We start from the raw sequence: 24,914 nt of genomic DNA, 5'->3' as shown, positions 1-24,914 counted from the left end.
CCGGAGACGCCCGCCGCCTCGCCCATGCCCGTCAAGCACCCCAGAGCGGAGCTGCTGCTGGGCCTGGACCTGGAGGACCTGCGTCAGAGGTACACGCTGAGCCCCGGCCTGCCCGAGCTCCTGCAGGAGGAGACGCGCTCGCTCAGGGACGCCGCACAGCCTCCTGGGAAGGTACAGTACAGCTCGCTTTAAAGGTGACATATCATGCCACTTTTCACAAGGTGTAATATATCTATGGTGTCTCCAGAATGTGTCTGTGAGATTTCAGCTCAAATTCCCCCCAGACCATTTATTATAGCTTGTAAAATTTCCCCCTTTTTGGGTGTGAGCAAAAACATGCCGTTTTTGTGGGTGTCCCTTTAAATGCAAATGAGCTGTTTTTTGGGTTGGTAGAAGCAGCGGGACCGGATTATAGCTCTTAAACACAGGAAGTCAGATCTTCATGATATGTCCCCTTTAATCAACTGAAGTGTTTCCTTCTCTTGTTTTGGTTCTCATGCAGGTCGTGCAGGTGGACTTCGATCCAAGGGCCGCTCATCAGAGCCGAGTGGAGGCGAAGCCAGAACCGTTCGGACCGTATCACAGTCCTTTACTGGTCTTTAAATCATACAGGTTTGGCTCGCTTCAAGCTCAAAGTATGCTTTGGTTTTCACGCGTACGCTAGTGTGTGTGACGTAGATGTCGTCATCATCAGCATAGTGCGCGCACAGCCAACTCGCACATACTCTCTTACATGTTTAGACCAGTGGCAAAAAACAACCCCTATTTTCCTGCAGCATCCACTGTTATCAGTGTTAAATGGTGGGTCGACAAGAAGCTAATGTGCATTGAAAAAATCCAACAATTCCAGGTACCTGTTCACGAAGGCTGTGCGTTCGCCTGTACACACACGACTAGCGTTCGCATCAGAACTGAGGTATACTGTGCTCTCGTTAGTAGTGTTTCCAGCTGTCAGTCACATGATTCCTGTCCCTGGTTCAGGTTCAGCCCGTATTACCGGACCAAAGAGAAGCTTTCCCTGCGCTCGCTCTCCTACAGCAACATGATCGAGCCCAAGAAGAGCTTCTGCCGCTTCCACCTCACCGGCACCTGCAACGACGACGACTGCGCCTGGTACGTGTGTGGCTGAAGCGGTGTGTGTGTGTCTGAAGCGGTGTGTGTGTGTCTGAAGCGGTGTGTGTGTTGAGTGTGTGTCTGAAGCGGTGTGTGTGTGTGTTTCAGGCAGCACATGAGGAACTGCACGCTCAGCGAGGGCCAGCTCTTCCAGGACCTGCTCTCCTACTGCCTGCCTCTGATTGGCTGCTCGGACGCCAGCGCCACCAGTGACATCAGCAGCGCCACAGGTAACCGCGCCACATGACCTCTCGGGGTGATCGGCTTCGGAGCTGTAGATCATGAGCTCTGACTCTCCTGTTCACAGAGAAGTACATCAAGAAGCTGTTTGGGGCCAATAAGGACCGCATGGGCACGGACCAGAAGGCCGTTCTGCTCGTGAGCAAAGTCAACGAGAGGCTGAAGCACAGTGAGTGCTTGTATTTGATGCAGTGTCTGTGTTTGATGGCTTTAGCTTGCGCCGCAACTGACCGTTGTGTGTTTCTGTCAGTTCCTCCTTTCACCACGTGTAAGTCCCAGAGGAAGTGGAGACCTGAGTCTCAGAGAGTGAAGAGGTCCAGTCAGGAGGATGAAGATCACATCAGCGTGGACGTCACCGTTCCTGTCCGACACGGTCAGAGTCCCATATGATCATGACTGTGCTGTGGACGTATGATCGCATGACTGTGCTGTGGACGTATGATCGCATGACTGTGCTGTGGACGTATGATCACATGACTGTGCTGTGGACGTATGATCACATGACTGTGCTGTGGACGTATGATCGCATGACTGTGCTGTGGACGTATGATCAGATGACTGTGCTGTGGACGTATGATCAGATGACTGTGCTGTGGACGTATGATCAGATGACTGTGCTGTGGACGTATGATCACATGACTGTGCTGTGGACGTATGATCAGATGACTGTGCTGTGGACGTATGATCGCATGACTGTGCTGTGGACGTATGATCACATGACTGTGCTGTGGACGTATGATCACATGACTGTGCTGTGGACGTATGATCGCATGACTGTGCTGTGGGCGTATGATCACATGACTGTGCTGTGGACGTATGATCAGATGACTGCTGTGGACGTATGATCAGATGACTGTGCTGTGGACGTATGATCAGATGACTGTGCTGTGGACGTATGATCAGATGACTGTGCTGTGGACGTATGATCAGATGACTGTGCTGTGGACGTATGATCGCATGACTGTGCTGTGGACGTATGATCGCATGACTGTGCTGTGGACGTATGATCAGATGACTGTGCTGTGAGCGTATGATCAGATGACTGTGCTGTGGGCGTATGATCACATGACTGTGCTGTGTGCGTATGATCAGATGACTGTGCTGTGGGCGTATGATCACATGACTGTGCTGTGGACGTATGATCAGATGACTGTGCTGTGAGCGTATGATCAGATGACTGTGCTGTGGACGTATGATCGCATGACTGTGCTGTGGACGTTTGATCGCATGACTGTGCTGTGGGCGTATGATCGCATGACTGTGCTGTGGGCGTATGATCGCATGACTGTGCTGTGGACGTGTGATCAGATGACTGTGCTGTGGACGTATGATCAGATGACTGTGCTGTGGACGTATGATCGCATGACTGTGCTGTGGACGTATGATCAGATGACTGTGCTGTGGGCGTATGATCGCATGACTGTGCTGTGGACGTATGATCAGATGACTGTGCTGTGGGCGTATGATCGCATGACTGTGCTGTGGACGTATGATCAGATGACTGTGCTGTGGACGTATGATCGCATGACTGTGCTGTGGACGTATGATCAGATGACTGTGCTGTGGGCGTATGATCGCATGACTGTGCTGTGGACGTATGATCAGATGACTGTGCTGTGGACGTATGATCGCATGACTGTGCTGTGGACGTATGATCAGATGACTGTGCTGTGGGCGTATGATCGCATGACTGTGCTGTGGACGTATGATCAGATGACTGTGCTGTGGACGTATGATCGCATGACTGTGCTGTGGGCGTATGATCGCATGACTGTGCTGTGGGCGTATGATCGCATGACTGTGCTGTGGGCGTATGATCGCATGACTGTGCTGTGGACGTGTGATCAGATGACTGTGCTGTGGACGTATGATCAGATGACTGTGCTGTGGGCGTATGATCAGATGACTGTGCTGTGGGCGTATGATCAGATGACTGTGCTGTGGACGTATGATCAGATGACTGTGCTGTGGACGTATGATCGCATGACTGTGCTGTGGACGTATGATCGCATGACTTTGCTGTGGGCGTATGATCGCATGACTGTGCTGTGGACGTATGATCAGATGACTGTGCTGTGGACGTATGATCGCATGACTGCTGTGGACGTATGATCAGATGACTGTGCTGTGGGCGTATGATCAGATGACTGTGCTGTGGACGTATGATCGCATGACTGTGCTGTGGACGTATGATCAGATGACTGTGCTGTGGGCGTATGATCGCATGACTGTGCTGTGGACGTATGATCAGATGACTGTGCTGTGGGCGTATGATCGCATGACTGTGCTGTGGACGTATGATCACATGACTGTGCTGTGGACGTATGATTGCATGACTGTGCTGTGGACGTATGATCGCATGACTGTGCTGTGGACGTATGATCACATAACTGTGCTGTGGGCGTATGATCAGATGACTGTGCTGTGGACGTATGATCAGATGACTCTGCTGTGGGCGTATGATCGCATGACTGTGCTGTGGGCGTATGATCAGATGACTGTGCTGTGGACGTATGATCGCATAACTGTGCTGTGGACGTATGATCAGATGACTGTGCTGTGGGCGTATGATCGCATGACTGTGCTGTGGACGTATGATCAGATGACTGTCCTGTGGACGTATGATCAGATGACTGTGCTGTGGACGTATGATCAGATGACTGTGCTGTGGACGTATGATCAGATGACTGTGCTGTGGACGTATGATCAGATGACTGTGCTGTGGGCGTATGATCGCATGACTGTGCTGTGGACGTATGATCAGATGACTGTGCTGTGGGCGTATGATCGCATGACTGTGCTGTGGACGTATGATCACATGACTGTGCTGTGGACGTATGACCGCATGACTGTGCTGTGGACGTATGATTGCATGACTGTGCTGTGGACGTATGATCACATAACTGTGCTGTGGGCGTATGATCAGATGACTGTGCTGTGGGCGTATGATCAGATGACTGTGCTGTGGGCGTATGATCGCATGACTGTGCTGTGGACGTATGATCAGATGACTGTGCTGTGGACGTATGATCACATGACTGTGCTGTGGACGTATGATCAGATGACTGTGCTGTGGACGTATGATCAGATGACTGTGCTGTGGACGTATGATCAGATGACTGTGCTGTGGACGTATGATCACATGACTGTGCTGTGGACGTATGATCAGATGACTGTGCTGTGGACGTATGATCGCATGACTGTGCTGTGCACGTGTGATCGCATGACTGTGCTGTGCACGTGTGATCGCATGACTGTGCTGTGGACGTATGATCGCATGACTGTGCTGTGCACGTGTGATCGCATGACTGTGCTGTGGACGTGTGATCGCATGAATGTGCTGTGGACGTGTGATCAGATGACTGTGCTGTGGACGTATGATCGCATGACTGTGCTGTGGACGTATGATCGCATGACTGTGCTGTGGACGTATGATCAGATGACTGTGCTGTGGACGTATGATCGCATGACTGTGCTGTGGACGTATGATCAGATGACTGTGCTGTGAGCGTGTGATCAGATGACTGTGCTGTGGACGTATGATCACATGACTGTGCTGTGGACGTATGATCAGATGACTGTGCTGTGGACGTATGATCAGATGACTGTGCTGTGGACGTATGATCGCATGACTGTGCTGTGGACGTATGATCGCATGACTGTGCTGTGGACGTATGATCAGATGACTGTGCTGTGGACGTATGATCGCATGACTGTGCTGTGGACGTATGATCAGATGACTGTGCTGTGAGCGTGTGATCAGATGACTGTGCTGTGGACGTATGATCACATGATTGTGCTGTGGACGTATGATCAGATGACTGTGCTGTGGACGTATGATCAGATGACTGTGCTGTGGGCGTATGATCAGATGACTGTGCTGTGGACGTATGATCAGATGACTGTGCTGTGAGCGTATGATCAGATGACTGTGCTGTGAGCGTGTGATCGCATGACTGTGCTGTGGACGTATGATCAGATGACTGTGCTGTGGGCGTATGATCAGATGACTGTGCTGTGGACGTATGATCAGATGACTGTGCTGTGGACGTATGATCACATGACTGTGCTGTGGACGTATGATCAGATGACTGTGCTGTGGACGTATGATCAGATGACTGTGCTGTGGACGTATGATCAGATGACTGTGCTGTGGACGTATGATCAGATGACTGTGCTGTGGACGTATGATCGCATGACTGTGCTGTGGACGTATGATCGCATGACTGTGCTGTGGACGTATGATCAGATGACTGTGCTGTGGACGTATGATCGCATGACTGTGCTGTGGACGTATGATCAGATGACTGTGCTGTGAGCGTGTGATCAGATGACTGTGCTGTGGACGTATGATCACATGATTGTGCTGTGGACGTATGATCAGATGACTGTGCTGTGGACGTATGATCAGATGACTGTGCTGTGGGCGTATGATCACATGACTGTGCTGTGGACGTATGATCAGATGACTGTGCTGTGGACGTATGATCAGATGACTGTGCTGTGGACGTATGATCGCATGACTGTGCTGTGGACGTATGATCGCATGACTGTGCTGTGGACGTATGATCAGATGACTGTGCTGTGGACGTATGATCGCATGACTGTGCTGTGGACGTATGATCAGATGACTGTGCTGTGAGCGTGTGATCAGATGACTGTGCTGTGGACGTATGATCACATGATTGTGCTGTGGACGTATGATCAGATGACTGTGCTGTGGACGTATGATCAGATGACTGTGCTGTGGGCGTATGATCAGATGACTGTGCTGTGGACGTATGATCAGATGACTGTGCTGTGAGCGTATGATCAGATGACTGTGCTGTGAGCGTGTGATCGCATGACTGTGCTGTGGACGTATGATCAGATGACTGTGCTGTGGGCGTATGATCAGATGACTGTGCTGTGGACGTATGATCAGATGACTGTGCTGTGGACGTATGATCACATGACTGTGCTGTGGACGTATGATCAGATGACTGTGCTGTGGACGTATGATCAGATGACTGTGCTGTGGACGTATGATCAGATGACTGTGCTGTGGACGTATGATCAGATGACTGTGCTGTGGACGTATGATCGCATGACTGTGCTGTGGACGTATGATCGCATGACTGTGCTGTGGACGTATGATCAGATGACTGTGCTGTGGACGTATGATCGCATGACTGTGCTGTGGACGTATGATCAGATGACTGTGCTGTGAGCGTGTGATCAGATGACTGTGCTGTGGACGTATGATCACATGATTGTGCTGTGGACGTATGATCAGATGACTGTGCTGTGGACGTATGATCAGATGACTGTGCTGTGGGCGTATGATCAGATGACTGTGCTGTGGACGTATGATCAGATGACTGTGCTGTGAGCGTATGATCAGATGACTGTGCTGTGGACGTATGATCAGATGACTGTGCTGTGGGCGTATGATCAGATGACTGTGCTGTGGACGTGTGATCGCATGACTGTGCTCTGGACGCGTGATCGCATGACTGTGCTGTGGACGTGTGATCGCATGACTGTGCTCTGGACGTGTGATCACATGACTGTGCTGTGGACGTGTGATCAGATGACTGTGCTGTGGACGTATGATCAGATGACTGTGCTGTGGACGTATGATCGCATGACTGTGCTGTGGACGTATGATCGCATGACTGTGCTGTGGACGTATGATCAGATGACTGTGCTGTGGACGTGTGATCGCATGACTGTGCTGTGGACGTGTGATCAAATGACTGTGCTGTGGACGTGTGATCGCATGACTGTGCTCTGGACGTGTGATCGCATGACTGTGCTGTGGACGTGTGATCAGATGACTGTGCTGTGGACGTATGATCAGATGACTGTGCTGTGGGCGTATGATCACATGACTGTGCTGTGGACGTATGATCGCATGACTGTGCTGTGGACGTATGATCGCATGACTGTGCTGTGGACGTATGATCGCATGACTGTGCTGTGGACGTATGATCGCATGACTGTGCTGTGGACGTATGATCAGATGACTGTGCTGTGGACGTATGATCGCATGACTGTGCTGTGGACGTATGATCAGATGACTGTGCTGTGGGCGTATGATCACATGACTGTGCTGTGGACGTATGATCAGATGACTGTGCTGTGGGCGTATGATCACATGACTGTGCTGTGGACGTATGATCGCATGACTGTGCTGTGGGCGTATGATCACATGACTGTGCTGTGGACGTATGATCGCATGACTGTGCTGTGGACGTATGATCGCATGACTGTGCTGTGGACGTATGATCAGATGACTGTGCTGTGGGCGTATGATCACATGACTGTGCTGTGGACGTATGATCAGATGACTGTGCTGTGGGCGTATGATCACATGACTGTGCTGTGGACGTATGATCGCATGACTGTGCTGTGGACGTATGATCGCATGACTGTGCTGTGGACGTATGATCAGATGACTGTGCTGTGGACGTATGATCACATGACTGTGCTGTGGACGTGTGATCGCATGACTGTGCTGTGGACGTATGATCAGATGACTGTGCTGTGGACGTATGATCGCATGACTGTGCTGTGGACGTATGATCGCATGACTGTGCTGTGGACGTATGATCGCATGACTGTGCTGTGGACGTATGATCGCATGACTGTGCTGTGGACGTATGATCGCATGACTGTGCTGTGGACGTATGATCAGATGACTGTGCTGTGGACGTGTGATCGCATGACTGTGCTGTGGACGTATGATCAAATGACTGTGCTGTGGACGTGTGATCGCATGACTGTGCTCTGGACGTGTGATCGCATGACTGTGCTGTGGACGTGTGATCAGATGACTGTGCTGTGGACGTATGATCGCATGACTGTGCTGTGGACGTATGATCAGATGACTGTGCTGTGGACGTATGATCGCATGACTGTGCTGTGGAAGTGTGATCGCATGACTGTGCTGTGGACGTATGATCAGATGACTGTGCTGTGGACGTGTGATCGCATGACTGTGCTCTGGACGTGTGATCGCATGACTGTGCTGTGGACGTGTGATCAGATGACTGTGCTGTGGACGTATGATCGCATGACTGTGCTGTGGACGTATGATCAGATGACTGTGCTGTGGACGTATGATCGCATGACTGTGCTGTGGACGTATGATCAGATGACTGTGCTGTGGGCGTATGATCACATGACTGTGCTGTGGACGTATGATCAGATGACTGTGCTGTGGGCGTATGATCACATGACTGTGCTGTGGACGTATGATCGCATGACTGTGCTGTGGGCGTATGATCACATGACTGTGCTGTGGACGTATGATCGCATGACTGTGCTGTGGACGTATGATCGCATGACTGTGCTGTGGACGTATGATCAGATGACTGTGCTGTGGGCGTATGATCACATGACTGTGCTGTGGACGTATGATCGCATGACTGTGCTGTGGACGTATGATCAGATGACTGTGCTGTGGGCGTATGATCACATGACTGTGCTGTGGACGTATGATCGCATGACTGTGCTGTGGACGTATGATCGCATGACTGTGCTGTGGACGTATGATCAGATGACTGTGCTGTGGACGTATGATCACATGACTGTGCTGTGGACGTGTGATCGCATGACTGTGCTGTGGACGTATGATCAGATGACTGTGCTGTGGACGTATGATCGCATGACTGTGCTGTGGACGTATGATCGCATGACTGTGCTGTGGACGTATGATCGCATGACTGTGCTGTGGACGTATGATCGCATGACTGTGCTGTGGACGTATGATCGCATGACTGTGCTGTGGACGTATGATCGCATGACTGTGCTGTGGACGTATGATCGCATGACTGTGCTGTGGACGTATGATCAAATGACTGTGCTGTGGACGTGTGATCGCATGACTGTGCTGTGGACGTATGATCAAATGACTGTGCTGTGGACGTGTGATCGCATGACTGTGCTCTGGACGTGTGATCGCATGACTGTGCTGTGGACGTGTGATCAGATGACTGTGCTGTGGACGTATGATCGCATGACTGTGCTGTGGACGTATGATCAGATGACTGTGCTGTGGACGTATGATCGCATGACTGTGCTGTGGACGTATGATCGCATGACTGTGCTGTGGACGTATGATCGCATGACTGTGCTGTGGACGTATGATCGCATGACTGTGCTGTGGACGTGTGATCGCATGACTGTGCTGTGGACGTATGATCAGATGACTGTGCTGTGGACGTGTGATCGCATGACTGTGCTGTGGACGTATGATCAGATGACTGTGCTGTGGACGTATGATCAAATGACTGTGCTGTGGACGTGTGATCGCATGACTGTGCTCTGGACGTGTGATCGCATGACTGTGCTGTGGACGTGTGATCAGATGACTGTGCTGTGGACGTATGATCGCATGACCAGTGTTTCCTCTAGGATTTTTTTCCAGCTGTGGTGGCAGGCCCATTTCCCCAGGGGGAGGGGGCGTCGCCCATGCGTGATATTCCCACGGGCCACGCCCCCTTGCCCCAGGTGTTTAAACCTCCCCTAAGTATTATAATTAGGGATGGGTATCGATTCAGATGTTCCAATTCGATTTAAATTCGCAAGCTCTCAATTCGATTCAATTTAGATTCTCGATTCCACTCAATGAATATACTGTAGATTTAACACAAAACCTATATTTATAAAAAAGAACAGTGAACATAAGTTTACGAGTGGTTAATTAATAAAAAGAAATTAAGAGCCAGTATATTAAACTCTTATTATTTTAGGTACACTTGGGTACATTAAAACAGCATATATCAAATGAGCCCCATTCACACAGCACTTTGAACCCGGCAAATTGCCGGAACGCCTTCTGTGTGAACGCAAACACGACCCGGGTTTAATGCCGGGATCGATGCCGGGTTGGGGACCTAGTAACATTGCCGTGTTCAGACCCGGAACGCGCGCTGTGTGAACAAAAGCCAGGACAAATGCCGTAAGGGGTGTGTCGTAGTGATGATGCACGAGCCTTCGCAATGACGTAGTTATCGTGCGACTCTGTTACTCTGTTAGAAGAAAGTTTGTGTTCGTCATCGATACAAGAAAGAACGAAAAGATGTCTGCAAACTGGACTGAAGCAGAGACCCGAGAGCTCCTTGCAATCCGCGCCGAAGCTGAGATCGTTCGCCACCTTATACGTCACATCATAACGTCACGCGTCTATCTGGGACATACCCGGGTTGTGTGTGAACGCGCTCTCTGATTCCGGCAAATCACTGGCAGTGTGAATGAACTAGGGCTGCACGATATTGGAAAAAAATTACATTGCGATATTTTTTCCCCAACGATATATATTGCGATATTGAGAGCCATAACTCCAGGCTAAAGACAATAATTACCATTCCATGATATTAATAATTTCACTAATAAGCAAGCTTCATTACAAGTGACAAAAAGGTCACTTAATTTTTTATTCCAAAATTAGAACATTTCTGTAAACACAAAAGCAGAACACATTTTTAAATAAAACAGCAGCTTTACACCAACAATATACACCAATTATATATGGTTTACAACAATATAACTTAAAATAAATATATTTTTTTTATAAATTTTGGTTCACAATCTTTTAAGTCAACTTTTCTTAGCTAAAGTGCCAAAGTAAAACAGTGTTGGTGTTGGTCATCATAATCATATGAAATAAACTAAATGATATAAAACTTTAATATATTTTGTATTAAATCTTCTAAACAGATTAGAGATTTCTGTAAACAGAAAAGCCGAACACATTTAAACAGCAGCTTTACCGCCTCTGTCAGCGTCGCCACGCGCATCAAGAGCTGAGGGAGCAGCAAAAAAATAGCCTAATGAAAAATCAATAATTCTAATGCCGATATTATTATAGATACAGACATCCCAAGTTCCGGGAGTCTCCCGCATATTGATAGCGGCTCACTGATGCCCGCGAATTAGTTAAAATCTCCGGAATCTAGAACGAGCGCGCCCGCGAGACAGAGACTGTGCTCCAAACCGCGCAGCGCGTGCACGGCAGAGAGGCAGAGAGGGAGAGAGAGCAAGAGACCGCGGCGCGCGTGCCTCATGAAGCGCGTAATATCTCCCGCTGGTGCTACTACCCTTCACATCGCATGTTCCGGCGATGTGACTATCGCTCACTCGCACATCGCGATGTCGACGTTAAAATTGAATATCGTTCAGCCCTAGAATGAACCATTTTCAAACGAACCTGGGTCAAATCCCGGGTCACTTTATCCGTGTATTTTCCGGAATCTCTGTGTGAAAGGGGCTATGCATACAATGAATAGACAGGATTTTGATGCAAGATGAAAAATTGATTATTGAAAAAGTCAGAACAGTCTCATGCCTTGATCAAACAGGATCAGGTTATTTTATGTTTAAGATAAAACAAACATAAAATCTCACTGCATTAGAATAACATGGAGGCTGCAAGCCTATGAAGTGTAGGAAAACTAATACTGGCTTTTGGGTGATATATAAATAAATATGGGGGGAAAAAATCGATTCATAGCCTTTGAGAATCGATATTGAATTAACCACAATTTAAAAAACGATTAATCGAAAAATAGTTTTTCTAGTTATAATATGAAGGTTCCAATTTACAGCGGCAATGCGATTATGTGCATCCCGTGCGCCGAATGATGCACTTGAAGCAACTCGAAGTCACAGCGTGCAGCGCTTCGCATTGAAAAGTGTTAGCAGAGTACACAGACAACACACGAAATACTGTTTCACAACTACCAGTCTCTCTGACTGGCACACTTTATTTAAAAGCACAAAGCGAAGAGATATTTGATGCTTACTGTATTATATCTATGCAACAGTTTATTTAGCCTTTTCTTTTAACAGTTTTACATTTCAGTTACAGTGCGCATGAAGAACAATTCGAATTCAGAGTGCTCAGTGCTGTAATCTAACAGAACTAACGCAATAAACTCCAGTAACAGTAAGATAAAGTAATTTTATGCAAACCATAGACCTTTATCTACAAATAAAGTATAATAATGTGAACATTGATCTTGGAGAGTGTCATCGTGTTACTCGTAACCGAACGCGACGCGCTGTTTTGAGTTCTGAATGGAGAATGACTGAGGAGAGATGAGTTTTCATTAACTTTAACTTAACGACTTCAATATTATTTTTTACCTCACATTATGCTATCGAATGACTTTAGAAGTCTTGGAATATAGTGCACGAAAACTTTATGGTGCTTTACAATGTTTTTTATGCCTTTAGTGGGGCTTAACAATAACACAATAGTATGCACAATATCGGACGGACCTCACTGAGAAGCTGCAGCCGTGGCGGGAGGATTTTTGGTGTGGCGGCCCACCACGGCTGAATGAATGTAGCGGAAACACTGATGACTGTGCTGTGGACGTATGATCGCATGACTGTGCTGTGAGCGTGACGTGTGTTGCGCTCTGACAGATGGCGTGCAGGAGCGCTGGCCGTGGGCCGATGTGTGTGTGACGCAGGATGACAAGCGCTACTTCGCCAGCGAGACGGATGACATCAGTAACCTGGAGACCAGCGTGCTGGAGAGCCCCAACCACGTGCAGCTGTGGATCAAACTGGCCTTCAAATACCTCAATCAGAAGGACACGTGAGTGCCGTGCCACACAGGTCACTGCGTTCACACTGGGAACTAAACTACTGCTGTCATGCTTTCAGTACCTTACAGGGCTCAACATAAAAAAAAATCCCCACTGGCCCCCGGGGCCAGTAGATCAGAGTTTTGCTGGCCCCTTCTATATTTTTACTGAAATAGCGAAACTGCTGGGAAAGGGGCTATAAAGACCGTTCCTCTAACGCAGAGCGAGTCAGGCTTTTACAGACGCTACTTTCTCGTCCCCAAAAAGGGTGGTGGTCTCAGACTCATCCTAGACCTCAGACGTTTGAACAAGCGCTTATGAAATGCTCGTTCGAATTGCTGACAACCAATCCTCGCGCAAATTCGCCCGTGAGATTGCATGGTTTATCTCAGTGGATCTGAAAGACGCTTACTTTCAGATACAGATAGCATCCCGTCACAGGCCATTCTTGATATTCGCCTCCGAGGGTCGAGCGTACAATGTCCTGACGTTCGGTCTGTCCTAGCACCTCGCAGGCTCGCCCGTTCACGAAGAGCATGGACACGGCGCGCGCTCGCTCGCCCCCCAACAACGAAGTATGCGAATACTGAACTACCTCGACGATTGGCTGATTTTAGCTCAATCAGAGGCAGAGTTTATAATTCACAGCCGGAATATTAAATAACTTGAAGTAACATTGACACTCTTCGCGCCACTGTGTGTGTGACGAATTGCTGTTTGTTTTGCTGATGGCCAGTGCGGGTGTCCAGTGACTGGCCAATCAACTAGCCCGACATACTCTTTTACTGGCCCCGGGCCATCGGGCCATTGCTTATGTCGAGCCCAGCCTTATTTTTAAAGGTGTGTGTTAAGGCTGTCCAAATGGCTGAAAAGCTCAACCCGAATTTCTTAAAGATGAGCAAAATTTTAATTATATTAGAATTCTAAAGGCAACACTTAATGTCAGAGAGAAGTTCTGTATTGTCTCCTGTGCCCACAAGAGGGCGTAAGCGAGCACAATAAGCAAATATAAACCAAATAAATGAACGCATCATTTATTGAATTTAAATAACATTCTATTTTTAAAGTGCATTAACTTTTGAAACAATTTATTTTAGATCAAATATAAATTCCTTAATGTGTATGCAAGGAAAATTAGGTTACAATAGTGCATTAAACTGTGTTTGTGCTTCAGTGACCTGAGAAAACGCACTTCAACACACAGAGAGGGTTTTCGTCAGTAGGAAGAACCTTTTCCCGACATTTTTCACATTAGCAACGCAGCCGATCCGCGCTTTACTGGATAGGCTAACAGAAACACACCGCATCAGTGCCGCCATGTCTCGCGCGCCTCGACACTCCAAAAATTTGGATGCGTGTTTTTTGCATTCGAATGTGCAGGGCTTTTTTTTCATCGAATATTCGAAATTCACATTTTTATTTGACAGCCTTAGTGCGTCTAGTATTTGTCTTTTCTGCCTGCTTTGCAAATTCAGTTTTATTTATATCGTGCTTAATTTTCTTATGCAACAGTTGGCTGCTATTGTGTTGTATCATCCCCTTCTATGTGTGTGTGTGTGTAGCTCTGTGTCGGAGTGTCTGGACGCGGCGCTGAACACGCTGTCGCGCGCGCTGGAGGATAACCGCGAGCAGGCCGAGGTGTGGTGTCACTACCTGACGCTGTTCTCGCGGCGAGCCAGCCAGGAGGAGCTGCAGGAGATGTGTGAGATGGCCGTCGAGCACGCGCCGCACTACGACGTCTGGTGGACCGTGAGTCTAGTGCTCGTTTAATAATCCTCAACGGCCTTTTTTCCATGACTAACAAGACGACTCCAAGGTCGTGAAATGATAACTGCGACTATATTAACATGTCAAAAAAAGACCAGATTTAAATGTAGTTAACTGACCATTGTGCAACATGACGGAAAGTTTTCATTGCTGAAAACGTGATTAAAATTCCCAGACATATAGATGCCTAAAACATGACAAGGTTGACTAAAGGATAACCTATAAGCAGATGTGACCCAGGACTGACGAGATCTGTGGTGCTGTGTGTTCCAGTACATGAGCGTGGAGAGCGCCTTCGAGGGCAAGGACTACGTGTGCGGGCGTCTGATCGCACACCTGCTGGGGGCGTCACGTGACCTCGGGCCAGATGTGCTGGGGGCGTCACGTGACCTCGGGCCAGATGTGCGCTCCTTCCAGCTGCTGGAGTCGCTGCTGTTCAGGGTCCAGCTCAGTGTGTTCAGCGGCCGGCACACCAGCGCACGAAACACACTCAAGGTCTCGCTTGCAGACTCACACTTACTCTAGTCTCCTGCTTTAGATCGCATTTATATCCTGCAGTGTTATCGATAACTCTCTGTACAATAAGCTCTCGCTTGTTAACAATAGTTAGCCTATTAACTAACAGTGAACTATATTTGTACAACCTTTATTGAATACAGTTATTCATTATTAGTTTGTTAGTTCACCATGCATTAATTAATGTTAACGAATACAACTTTTGAGTTTAATAATGTATTAGTAAATCTTGAGATTAACATAGTTTAGAGTTGTTTTTGGTTAAACTTTTTTTTATTAGTGTCTTTGTTAGTGTAATTATACAGTAAGTACTCACTATAGGTTTGGGTTAAATACTTGTAATTATGCTTAATTTACATTATTACTAGTTAACTACATGTAATGTGTAACGAACACTGTAAAATAGTTTTAGCATATTTGTTTTTGTTAGTTCATGTTAACTAATGAAATGAAAGTGAAGAGTTTAGCTTGACTTAATGGTAACAATGTAGAAAAATAAATTATTAAAAGTTGATAATTACAAAAAATATATATATTAATATTAATGCACGAAAATCAACCTCAAATTAATTTGAAACTTAAACGAAAAAAAAAATAGAAATAAAAAATAAAAGCAAATTCTAAATATTAATAAATGCTATAAAGATATGTCACTGTTCAGACTGTCATAAGAACTAGTTTAGAACTTTTTGTGATTTGGAAAAGGTTTTATGACTAAGATGTAAGATGAGTCTGAGCAGTTCATGGAAGCGGGTTCTGATCATAGACGTACTCTGGCGGTCTCAGGGCAGTGTTTGTAAAGGTGTGTGTGTGTGTTGCTGCAGAGCGCGCTGGACTCGAGCGTGTCGGGTCAGCTGACCGTGGCGGACCGCTGTCTGGCCTGGCTCTCCTACATCCACCTGGTGGAGTTCTGCCGTCTCCCGCCCTCGCTGTACGACCCGGCCAGCTCCAGCCCGTGCAGGATGGTGTGCACAGACGCCTTCCTCATCCCCTGGAGCCCGGCCCGGGACGCCCACTCACCTGACGCCATCATCAGCCTGTTCACAGGTGACCCTGCCCACATCACACACATCATCAGCCTGTTCACAGGTGACCCTGCCCACATCACACACGTCATCAGCCTGATCACAGGTGACCCTGCCCACATCACACACATCATCAGCCTGATCACAGGTGACCCTGCCCACATCACACACGTCATCAGCCTGATCACAGGTGACCCTGCCCACATCACACACATCATCAGCCTGATCACAGGTGACCCTGCCCACATCACACACATCATCAGCCTGTTCACAGGTGACCCTGCCCACATCACACACGTCATCAGCCTGATCACAGGTGACCCTGCCCACATCACACACATCATCAGCCTGATCACAGGTGACCCTGCCCACATCACACACATCATCAGCCTGTTCACAGGTGACCCTGCCCACATCACACACGTCATCAGCCTGTTCACAGGTGACCCTGCCCACATCACACACATCATCAGCCTGTTCACAGGTGACCCTGCCCACATCACACACATCATCAGCCTGTTCACAGGTGACCCTGCCCACATCACACACATCATCAGCCTGTTCACAGGTGACCCTGCCCACATCACACACGTCATCAGCCTGTTCACAGGTGACCCTGCCCACATCACACACGTCATCAGCCTGATCACAGGTGACCCTGCCCACATCACACACATCATCAGCCTGTTCACAGGTGACCCTGCCCACATCACACACATCATCAGCCTGTTCACAGGTGACCCTGCCCACATCACACACGTCATCAGCCTGTTCACAGGTGACCCTGCCCACATCACACACATCATCAGCCTGTTCACAGGTGACCCTGCCCACATCACACACATCATCAGCCTGTTCACAGGTGACCCTGCCCACATCACACACGTCATCAGCCTGTTCACAGGTGACCCTGCCCACATCACACACGTCATCAGCCTGATCACAGGTGACCCTGCCCACATCACACACATCATCAGCCTGTTCACAGGTGACCCTGCCCACATCACACACATCATCAGCCTGTTCACAGGTGACCCTGCCCACATCACACACATCATCAGCCTCTTCACAGGTGACCCTGCCCACATCACACACATCATCAGCCTGATCACAGGTGACCCTGCCCACATCACACACATCATCAGCCTGATCACAGGTGACCCTGCCCACATCACACACATCATCAGCCTGTTCACAGGTGACCCTGCCCACATCACACACATCATCAGCCTGATCACAGGTGACCCTGCCCACATCACACACATCATCAGCCTGTTCACAGGTGACCCTGCCCACATCACACACATCATCAGCCTGTTCACAGGTGACCCTGCCCACATCACACACATCATCAGCCTCTTCACAGGTGACCCTGCCCACATCACACACATCATCAGCCTGTTCACAGGTGACCCTGCCCACATCACACACATCATCAGCCTCTTCACAGGTGACCCTGCCCACATCACACACATCATCAGCCTCTTCACAGGTGACCCTGCCCACATCACACACATCATCAGCCTCTTCACAGGTGACCCTGCCCACATCACACACATCATCAGCCTGTTCACAGGTGACCCTGCCCACATCACACACGTCATCAGCCTGATCACAGGTGACCCTGCCCACATCACACACATCATCAGCCTGTTCACAGGTGACCCTGCCCACATCACACACATCATCAGCCTGTTCACAGGTGACCCTGCCCACATCACACACATCATCAGCCTCTTCACAGGTGACCCTGCCCACATCACACACATCATCAGCCTGTTCACAGGTGACCCTGCCCACATCACACACATCATCAGCCTGTTCACAGGTGACCCTGCCCACATCACACACATCATCAGCCTGTTCACAGGTGACCCTGCCCACATCACACACATCATCAGCCTCTTCACAGGTGACCCTGCCCACATCACACACATCATCAGCCTGTTCACAGGTGACCCTGCCCACATCACACACATCATCAGCCTCTTCACAGGTGACCCTGCCCACATCACACACGTCATCAGCCTGTTCACAGGTGACCCTGCCCACATCACACACATCATCAGCCTGATCACAGGTGACCCTGCCCACATCACACACATCATCAGCCTGTTCACAGGTGACCCTGCCCACATCACACACATCATCAGCCTGTTCACAGGTGACCCTGCCCACATCACACACGTCATCAGCCTGATCACAGGTGACCCTGCCCACATCACACACGTCATCAGCCTGTTCACAGGTGACCCTGCCCACATCACACACGTCATCAGCCTGTTCACAGGTGACCCTGCCCACATCACACACATCATCAGCCTGATCACAGGTGACCCTGCCCACATCACACACATCATCAGCCTGTTCACAGGTGACCCTGCCCACATCACACACATCATCAGCCTGTTCACAGGTGACCCTGCCCACATCACACACATCATCAGATTGACCTCATGTCTCAGTGATCATAAGATCATGGACGTGATTGCTATAATATATCAGTTATCGGCTTCCAGATATATAATCTCGTGTGTGTCCTGTAGATGCTGTGAGCCGCTGCACGGATGAGCGCGTGTCCTCCGCTGAGCAGATTCAGGCCTGTTTCCCGCTTCACTCAAACCTCGTTCACCTGTACCGGCGGCTCGACAGGTACTGCACTGCTCCCGTCACGAGGCTTCTGAAGTGTGCGCTGTTACTGACGCCTGTGCCGTGCTTCCAGGTGTGCGGAGGCGCTGTCTGTGTGTGAGCGTCTGCTGGCGGAGTGCCCGCTCTACTGCCCCCTGCTGGAGCTCACCGCTGACCTGCTCGTGTGCTCGGGACACGCGGAGAGAGCCGAGGCCCTGTGGACGCGCGCTCATCAGGACCGCGCCGGCAGCGCTCGCGTGTTCCTCCAGCTCAGCAGGTGTCTGCACTCTCAGGTGAGACGCAGCCTCTGGTCAGAGCAGAAACACAGTGCAGCTGTCCTGATGCTCATCTCTGGGAGTTTGTGTGTGTGTGCAGGGGAAATGCAGTGTTCTGGAAGAGCTCTTTCACAAGTTCATGCGCTCTTTCTGTGAATCTGTACCAGAGCAGCTGAAGTCTCTAGATGTGCTACGGTAATGTCCTCACCGACACCACAGTCTGCAATGTGTGCTAGCATGAGCAGGGTTCCCACTGTCAGGATTATCCACGTCTGGGACAGGCAACAGATCCTTCTAGTGTTCCTCCAAGGCTCGACAGCAAGGCCTGTCTGATGTCCCGGGGCCGTGTGAAAGACACTCGGGCCAGTGCTGCATTATTACGAAAGATTACCATTTTAAACACTCGAGAGATTTTGAACATTCAAGCGTAAGAGAAAATAGCGCACAAGTACTAAATTCATAAGTAAAAATGCTTATCCAGAAGTCACAAGTATCAGATACTTGTTATAAATTTGAATTTCGATTCCTCTTATCGATTCCTTTGTGAGCATTTCAATATGACTTTAAACCATTCAAGAGCGAGAGACTCTGTGTTCTTAAAGTGACAGCAGCCTAATATTCCTGATGTGTCTCTATAATAACACTAATATTCCTGATGTGTCTCTATAATAACACTAATATTCCTGATGTGTCTCTATAATAACACTAATATTCCTGATGTGTCTCTATAATAACACTAATATTCCTGATGTGTCTCTATAATAACACTAATATTCCTGATGTGTCTCTATAATAACACTAATATTCCTGATGTGTCTCTATAATTACACTAATATTCCTGATGTGTCTCTATAATAACACTAATATTCCTGATGTGTCTCTATAATAACACTAATATTCCTGATGTGTCTCTATAATAACACTAATATTCCTGATGTGTCTCTATAATAACACTAATATTCCTGATGTGTCTCTATAATAACACTAATATTCCTGATGTGTCTCTATAATAACACTAATATTCCTGATGTGTCTCTATAATAACACTAATATTCCTGATGTGTCTCTATAATAACACTAATATTCCTCTCTATAATAACACTAATATTCCTGATGTGTCTCTATAATAACACTAACATTCCTGATGTGTCTCTATAATAACACTAATATTCCTGATGTGTCTCTATAATAACACTAATATTCCTGATGTGTCTCTATAATAACACTAATATTCCTGATGTGTCTCTATAATAACACTAATATTCCTGATGTGTCTCTATAATAACACTAATATTCCTCTCTATAATAACACTAATATTCCTGATGTGTCTCTATAATAACACTAACATTCCTGATGTGTCTCTATAATAACACTAATATTCCTCTCTATAATAACACTAATATTCCTGATGTGTCTCTATAATAGCACTAACATTCCTGATGTGTCTCTATAATAACACTAATATTCCTCTCTATAATAACACTAATATTCCTCTCTATAATAACACTAACATTCCTGATGTGTCTCTATAATAACACTAATATTCCTCTCTATAATAACACTAATATTCCTGATGTGTCTCTATAATAACACTAATATTCCTGATGTGTCTCTATAATAACACTAATATTCCTGGTGTGTCTCTATAATAACACTAATATTTAGTATAACACTGAAAATCTTAAAAAACATTGTTTATTTCAATCGCATATTTGTTCAGTTGTATCTATTTGTTGCGATTGCTAGTTTTTATGTTCTTTTTAAATGAGTGTTTACTTGTCTTTAATAGTGCTTGAAATGTATATTAGTTTGGCTAGTTCTTCTATGGTGTTTTTAAACCACAGGCAAACGTTCCTGTAAGTGTTCTTTAGCCTGTTGGTTTTTGTTCATGATATTCAGCTACAATAGTGTTTTGTAGTAAGACTAAATGAATATCTAAATTTTTTTTTACCTTATTGGAATCGAAATTGGGAATCGATAAGCAGAATCGTTAAAATTCAAACGATACCCAACCCTAGTCACAAGTGACTGGAGAAACCATGGAAATTAAGTAGAATGCATCAAATCTGGTTTAGTTGTTTTCTCTAAACAGGTGATGCCATGTTTCCTGTCTTACTGCCTTTTCTATGCGCAGTATTTGTTTCAAGATGTGATGTTTGTGATTTCAGCCATGTTCTTGGTGTTGAAACTCAAGACTTGCTGAAAGCTCCAACCCTCAGAGATGATGTTGAGCGTGAGATGGAGTACCTGCACCTCCTTCACTGGTGCGTCCCGCTGCTGCTCGCCTCGCTCTGCTCTCCACTCGCTTCCCTGCTCTCCACGCGCCTCGCTCTGCTCTCCACACTCTTACCCTTCTCACCCCGACTCTTGCTTTTCCACAGCTTCTGGCAGTCTACCTTTGGCTGTGTGAGAGACGCCATTGATGCGTTCGAGAAGGCTTTGGGAACCATTACAAAGTTGGAGTTAATTCACACACTCTGGCTAGAGTAAGTAAACTATGTAGTTTGTTAAACCTAAACCTAATTCATGATTGGTTGACTGGCAAATTAAATATTAAACAGAACGATAAAATACCGTTATTAATGGCTTAATGGATATTTCGAATAAGCGTTTCTGTTCATAACGATTAAACTTGATTTCTTAATCAGTTTTGTTTGTTCCTGATTAAAATTTATTTCGAGCCCTTGTTAGCATTATTGGCCAAATTTCCATGTCAGTGCTGTTATCGGCTTCCAAATATACAGGATTATCGGTATCGGCCGATATATCAGTTATCGGCTTCCAAATATACAGAATTATCGGTATCGGCTGATATATCAGTTATCGGCTTCCAAATATACAGGATTATTGGTATCGGCCGATATATCAGTTATCGGCTTCCAAATATACAGAATTAACGGTATCGGCCGATATATCAGTTATCGGCTTCCAAATATACAGAATTAACGGTATCGGCCGATATATCAGTTATCGGCTTCCAAATATACAGAATTATTGGTATCGGCCGATATATCAGTTATCGGCTTCCAAATATACAGAATTATCGGTATCGGCCGATATATCAGTTATCGGCTTCCAAATATACAGAATTATCGGTATCGGCCGATATATCAGTTATCGGCTTCCAAATATACAGGATTATTGGTATCGGCCGATATATCAGTTATCGGCTTCCAAATATACAGAATTAACGGTATCGGCCGATATATCAGTTATCGGCTTCCAAATATACAGAATTAACGGTATCGGCCGATATATCAGTTATCGGCTTTCAAATATACAGGATTATCGGTATCGGGCGATATATCAGTTATCGGCTTCCAAATATACAGGATTATCGGTATCGGCCGATATATCAGTTATCGGCTTCCAAATATACAGAATTAACGGTATCGGCCGATATATCAGTTATCGGCTTCCAAATATACAGAATTAACGGTATCGGCCGATATATCAGTTATCGGCTTCCAAATATACAGAATTATTGGTATCGGGCGATATATCAGTTATCGGCTTCCAAATATACAGGATTATCGGTATCGGGCGATATATCAGTTATCGGCTTCCAAATATACAGAATTATCGGTATCAGCCGATATATCAGTTATCGGCTTCCAAATATACAGGATTATCGGTATCGGCCGATATATCAGTTATCGGCTTCCAAATATACAGGATTATCGGTATCGGCCAATATATCAGTTATCGGCTTCCAAATATACAGAATTATCGGTATCGGCCGATATATCAGTTATCGGCTTCCAAATATACAGGATTATCGGTATCGGCCGATATATCAGTTATCGGCTTCCAAATATACAGGATTATCGGTATCGGCCAATATATCAGTTATCGGCTTCCAAATATACAGAATTATCGGTATCGGCCGATATATCAGTTTATCGGCTTCCAAATATACAGGATTATTGGTATCGGCCGATATATCAGTTATCGGCTTCCAAATATACAGAATTAACGGTATCGGCCGATATATCAGTTATCGGCTTCCAAATATACAGGATTATCGGTATCGGCCAATATATCAGTTATCGGCTTCCAAATATACAGGATTATCGGTATCGGCCAATATATCAGTTATCGGCTTCCAAATATACAGAATTATCGGTATCGGCCGATATATCAGTTTATCGGCTTCCAAATGTACAGAATTATTGGTATCGGCCGATATATCAGTTTATCGGCTTCCAAATACACAGGATTATTGGTATCGGCCGATATATCAGTTATCGGCTTCCAAATATACAGGATTATCGGTATCGGCCAATATATCAGTTATCGGCTTCCAAATATACAGGATTATCGGTATCGGCCGATATATCAGTTATCGGCTTACAAATATACAGGATTATCGGTATCGGCCAATATATCAGTTATCGGCTTCCAAATATACCGGATTATCGGTATCGGTCAATATATCAGTTTATCGGCTTCCAAATATACAGAATTATCGGTATCGGCCGATATATCAGTTATCGGCTTCCAAATATACAGGATTATCGGTATCGGGCGATATATCAGTTATCGGCTTCCAAATATACAGGATTATCAGTATCGGCCGATATATCAGTTATCGGCTTCCAAATATACAGGATTATCGGTATCGGCCGATATATCAGTTATCGGCTTCCAAATATACAGAATTATCAGTATCGGCCGATATATCAGTTATCGGCTTCCAAATATACAGAATTATCGGTATCGGCCGATATATCAGTTATCGACTTCCAAATATACAGGATTATCGGTATCGGCCGATATATCAGTTATCGGCTTCCAAATATACAGAATTATCAGTATCGGCCGATATATCAGTTTATCGGCTTCCAAATATACAGGATTATCGGTATCGGCCGATATATCAGTTATCGGCTTCCAAATATACAGAATTATTGGTATCGGCCGATATATCAGTTATCGGCTTCCAAATATACAGAATTATTGGTATCGGCCGATATATCAGTTATCGGCTTCCAAATATACAGAATTAACGGTATCGGCCGATATATCAGTTATCGGCTTCCAAATATACAGGATTATCGGTATCGGCCGATATATCAGTTATCGGCTTCCAAATATACAGGATTATCGGTATCGGCCGATATATCAGTTATCGGCTTCCAAATATACAGAATTATCGGTATCGGCCGATATATCAGTTATCGGCTTCCAAATATACAGAATTATCGGTATCGGCCGATATATCAGTTATCGGCTTCCAAATATACAGAATTATTGGTATTATCCGTGTCAGCCAGAATGTCCGTGTGGACGCTCAGGAAAGCCTCTTCAGAGTGTGGTTGTCAGTGTGCTGTGCTCTGCTAACGCCCGTCCTCTCTCCTCAGCTATCTGTGCTTCTCCAGTAAGATGCTGGGCGAGCAGCCGAGTGTCCGCGAGCTGAAGATGTTCACGGGTCTGGTGCACCGCTGCCTGGAGACCGTGCCCACCAGACTCACCCTGCCCTTCAGCTCCTCGCAGTACTGGAGCAGCTTCAGCTTCCACAACCAGGTACGCCAGCGGACGCTCACACGGCACACGCCGCAGCCGAGCCGCTCACGGGGTATTCTGTATGGTTGCTATTGCTGTCGCACAGGGTAGATGGTAGTGTGTCTGTATTCTGTGCTGTGCATTGCAGGTCATATCCTTCTGTCTGGGATGTTTCCCTGAAGCCCAGCATTCCCTTCTCCTGGAGAGATTTCAGCATATCATGCCAGCCAATACTGAACTGGCCATCAGGTAATCACACGAC

The 24,914-nt window shown here is 46.7% G+C and overlaps 1 protein-coding gene across 1 annotated transcript in view; it reads left to right on the top strand.

Annotated features, from left to right (window-relative positions):
* Window positions 1-24,914, top strand: part of zfc3h1 (zinc finger C3H1-type containing) — a 41,258-nt gene that overhangs the window by 13,619 nt on the left and 2,725 nt on the right. Inside the window, exons 15-31 of the mRNA XM_079604534.1 lie at window positions 1-171; window positions 503-612; window positions 982-1,113; window positions 1,222-1,343; window positions 1,421-1,522; window positions 1,604-1,726; window positions 12,772-12,946; window positions 14,498-14,684; window positions 14,976-15,197; window positions 16,043-16,265; window positions 18,790-18,895; window positions 18,966-19,164; window positions 19,247-19,341; window positions 21,316-21,411; window positions 21,529-21,633; window positions 24,511-24,673; window positions 24,801-24,901. The exon at window positions 1-171 is cut by the window's left edge and continues 351 nt beyond it. Of these exons, the coding sequence (XP_079460660.1) occupies window positions 1-171; window positions 503-612; window positions 982-1,113; window positions 1,222-1,343; window positions 1,421-1,522; window positions 1,604-1,726; window positions 12,772-12,946; window positions 14,498-14,684; window positions 14,976-15,197; window positions 16,043-16,265; window positions 18,790-18,895; window positions 18,966-19,164; window positions 19,247-19,341; window positions 21,316-21,411; window positions 21,529-21,633; window positions 24,511-24,673; window positions 24,801-24,901 (2,432 nt within the window). The remainder of the gene's footprint in view (window positions 172-502; window positions 613-981; window positions 1,114-1,221; window positions 1,344-1,420; window positions 1,523-1,603; window positions 1,727-12,771; window positions 12,947-14,497; window positions 14,685-14,975; window positions 15,198-16,042; window positions 16,266-18,789; window positions 18,896-18,965; window positions 19,165-19,246; window positions 19,342-21,315; window positions 21,412-21,528; window positions 21,634-24,510; window positions 24,674-24,800; window positions 24,902-24,914) is intronic.

Source organism: Phoxinus phoxinus, assembly GCF_949152265.1.
Source record: "Phoxinus phoxinus genome assembly, chromosome: 25".
NCBI classification, from domain to species: Eukaryota; Metazoa; Chordata; class Actinopteri; order Cypriniformes; family Leuciscidae; genus Phoxinus; species Phoxinus phoxinus.
This window is presented reverse-complemented; position numbering and strand designations above follow the sequence as displayed.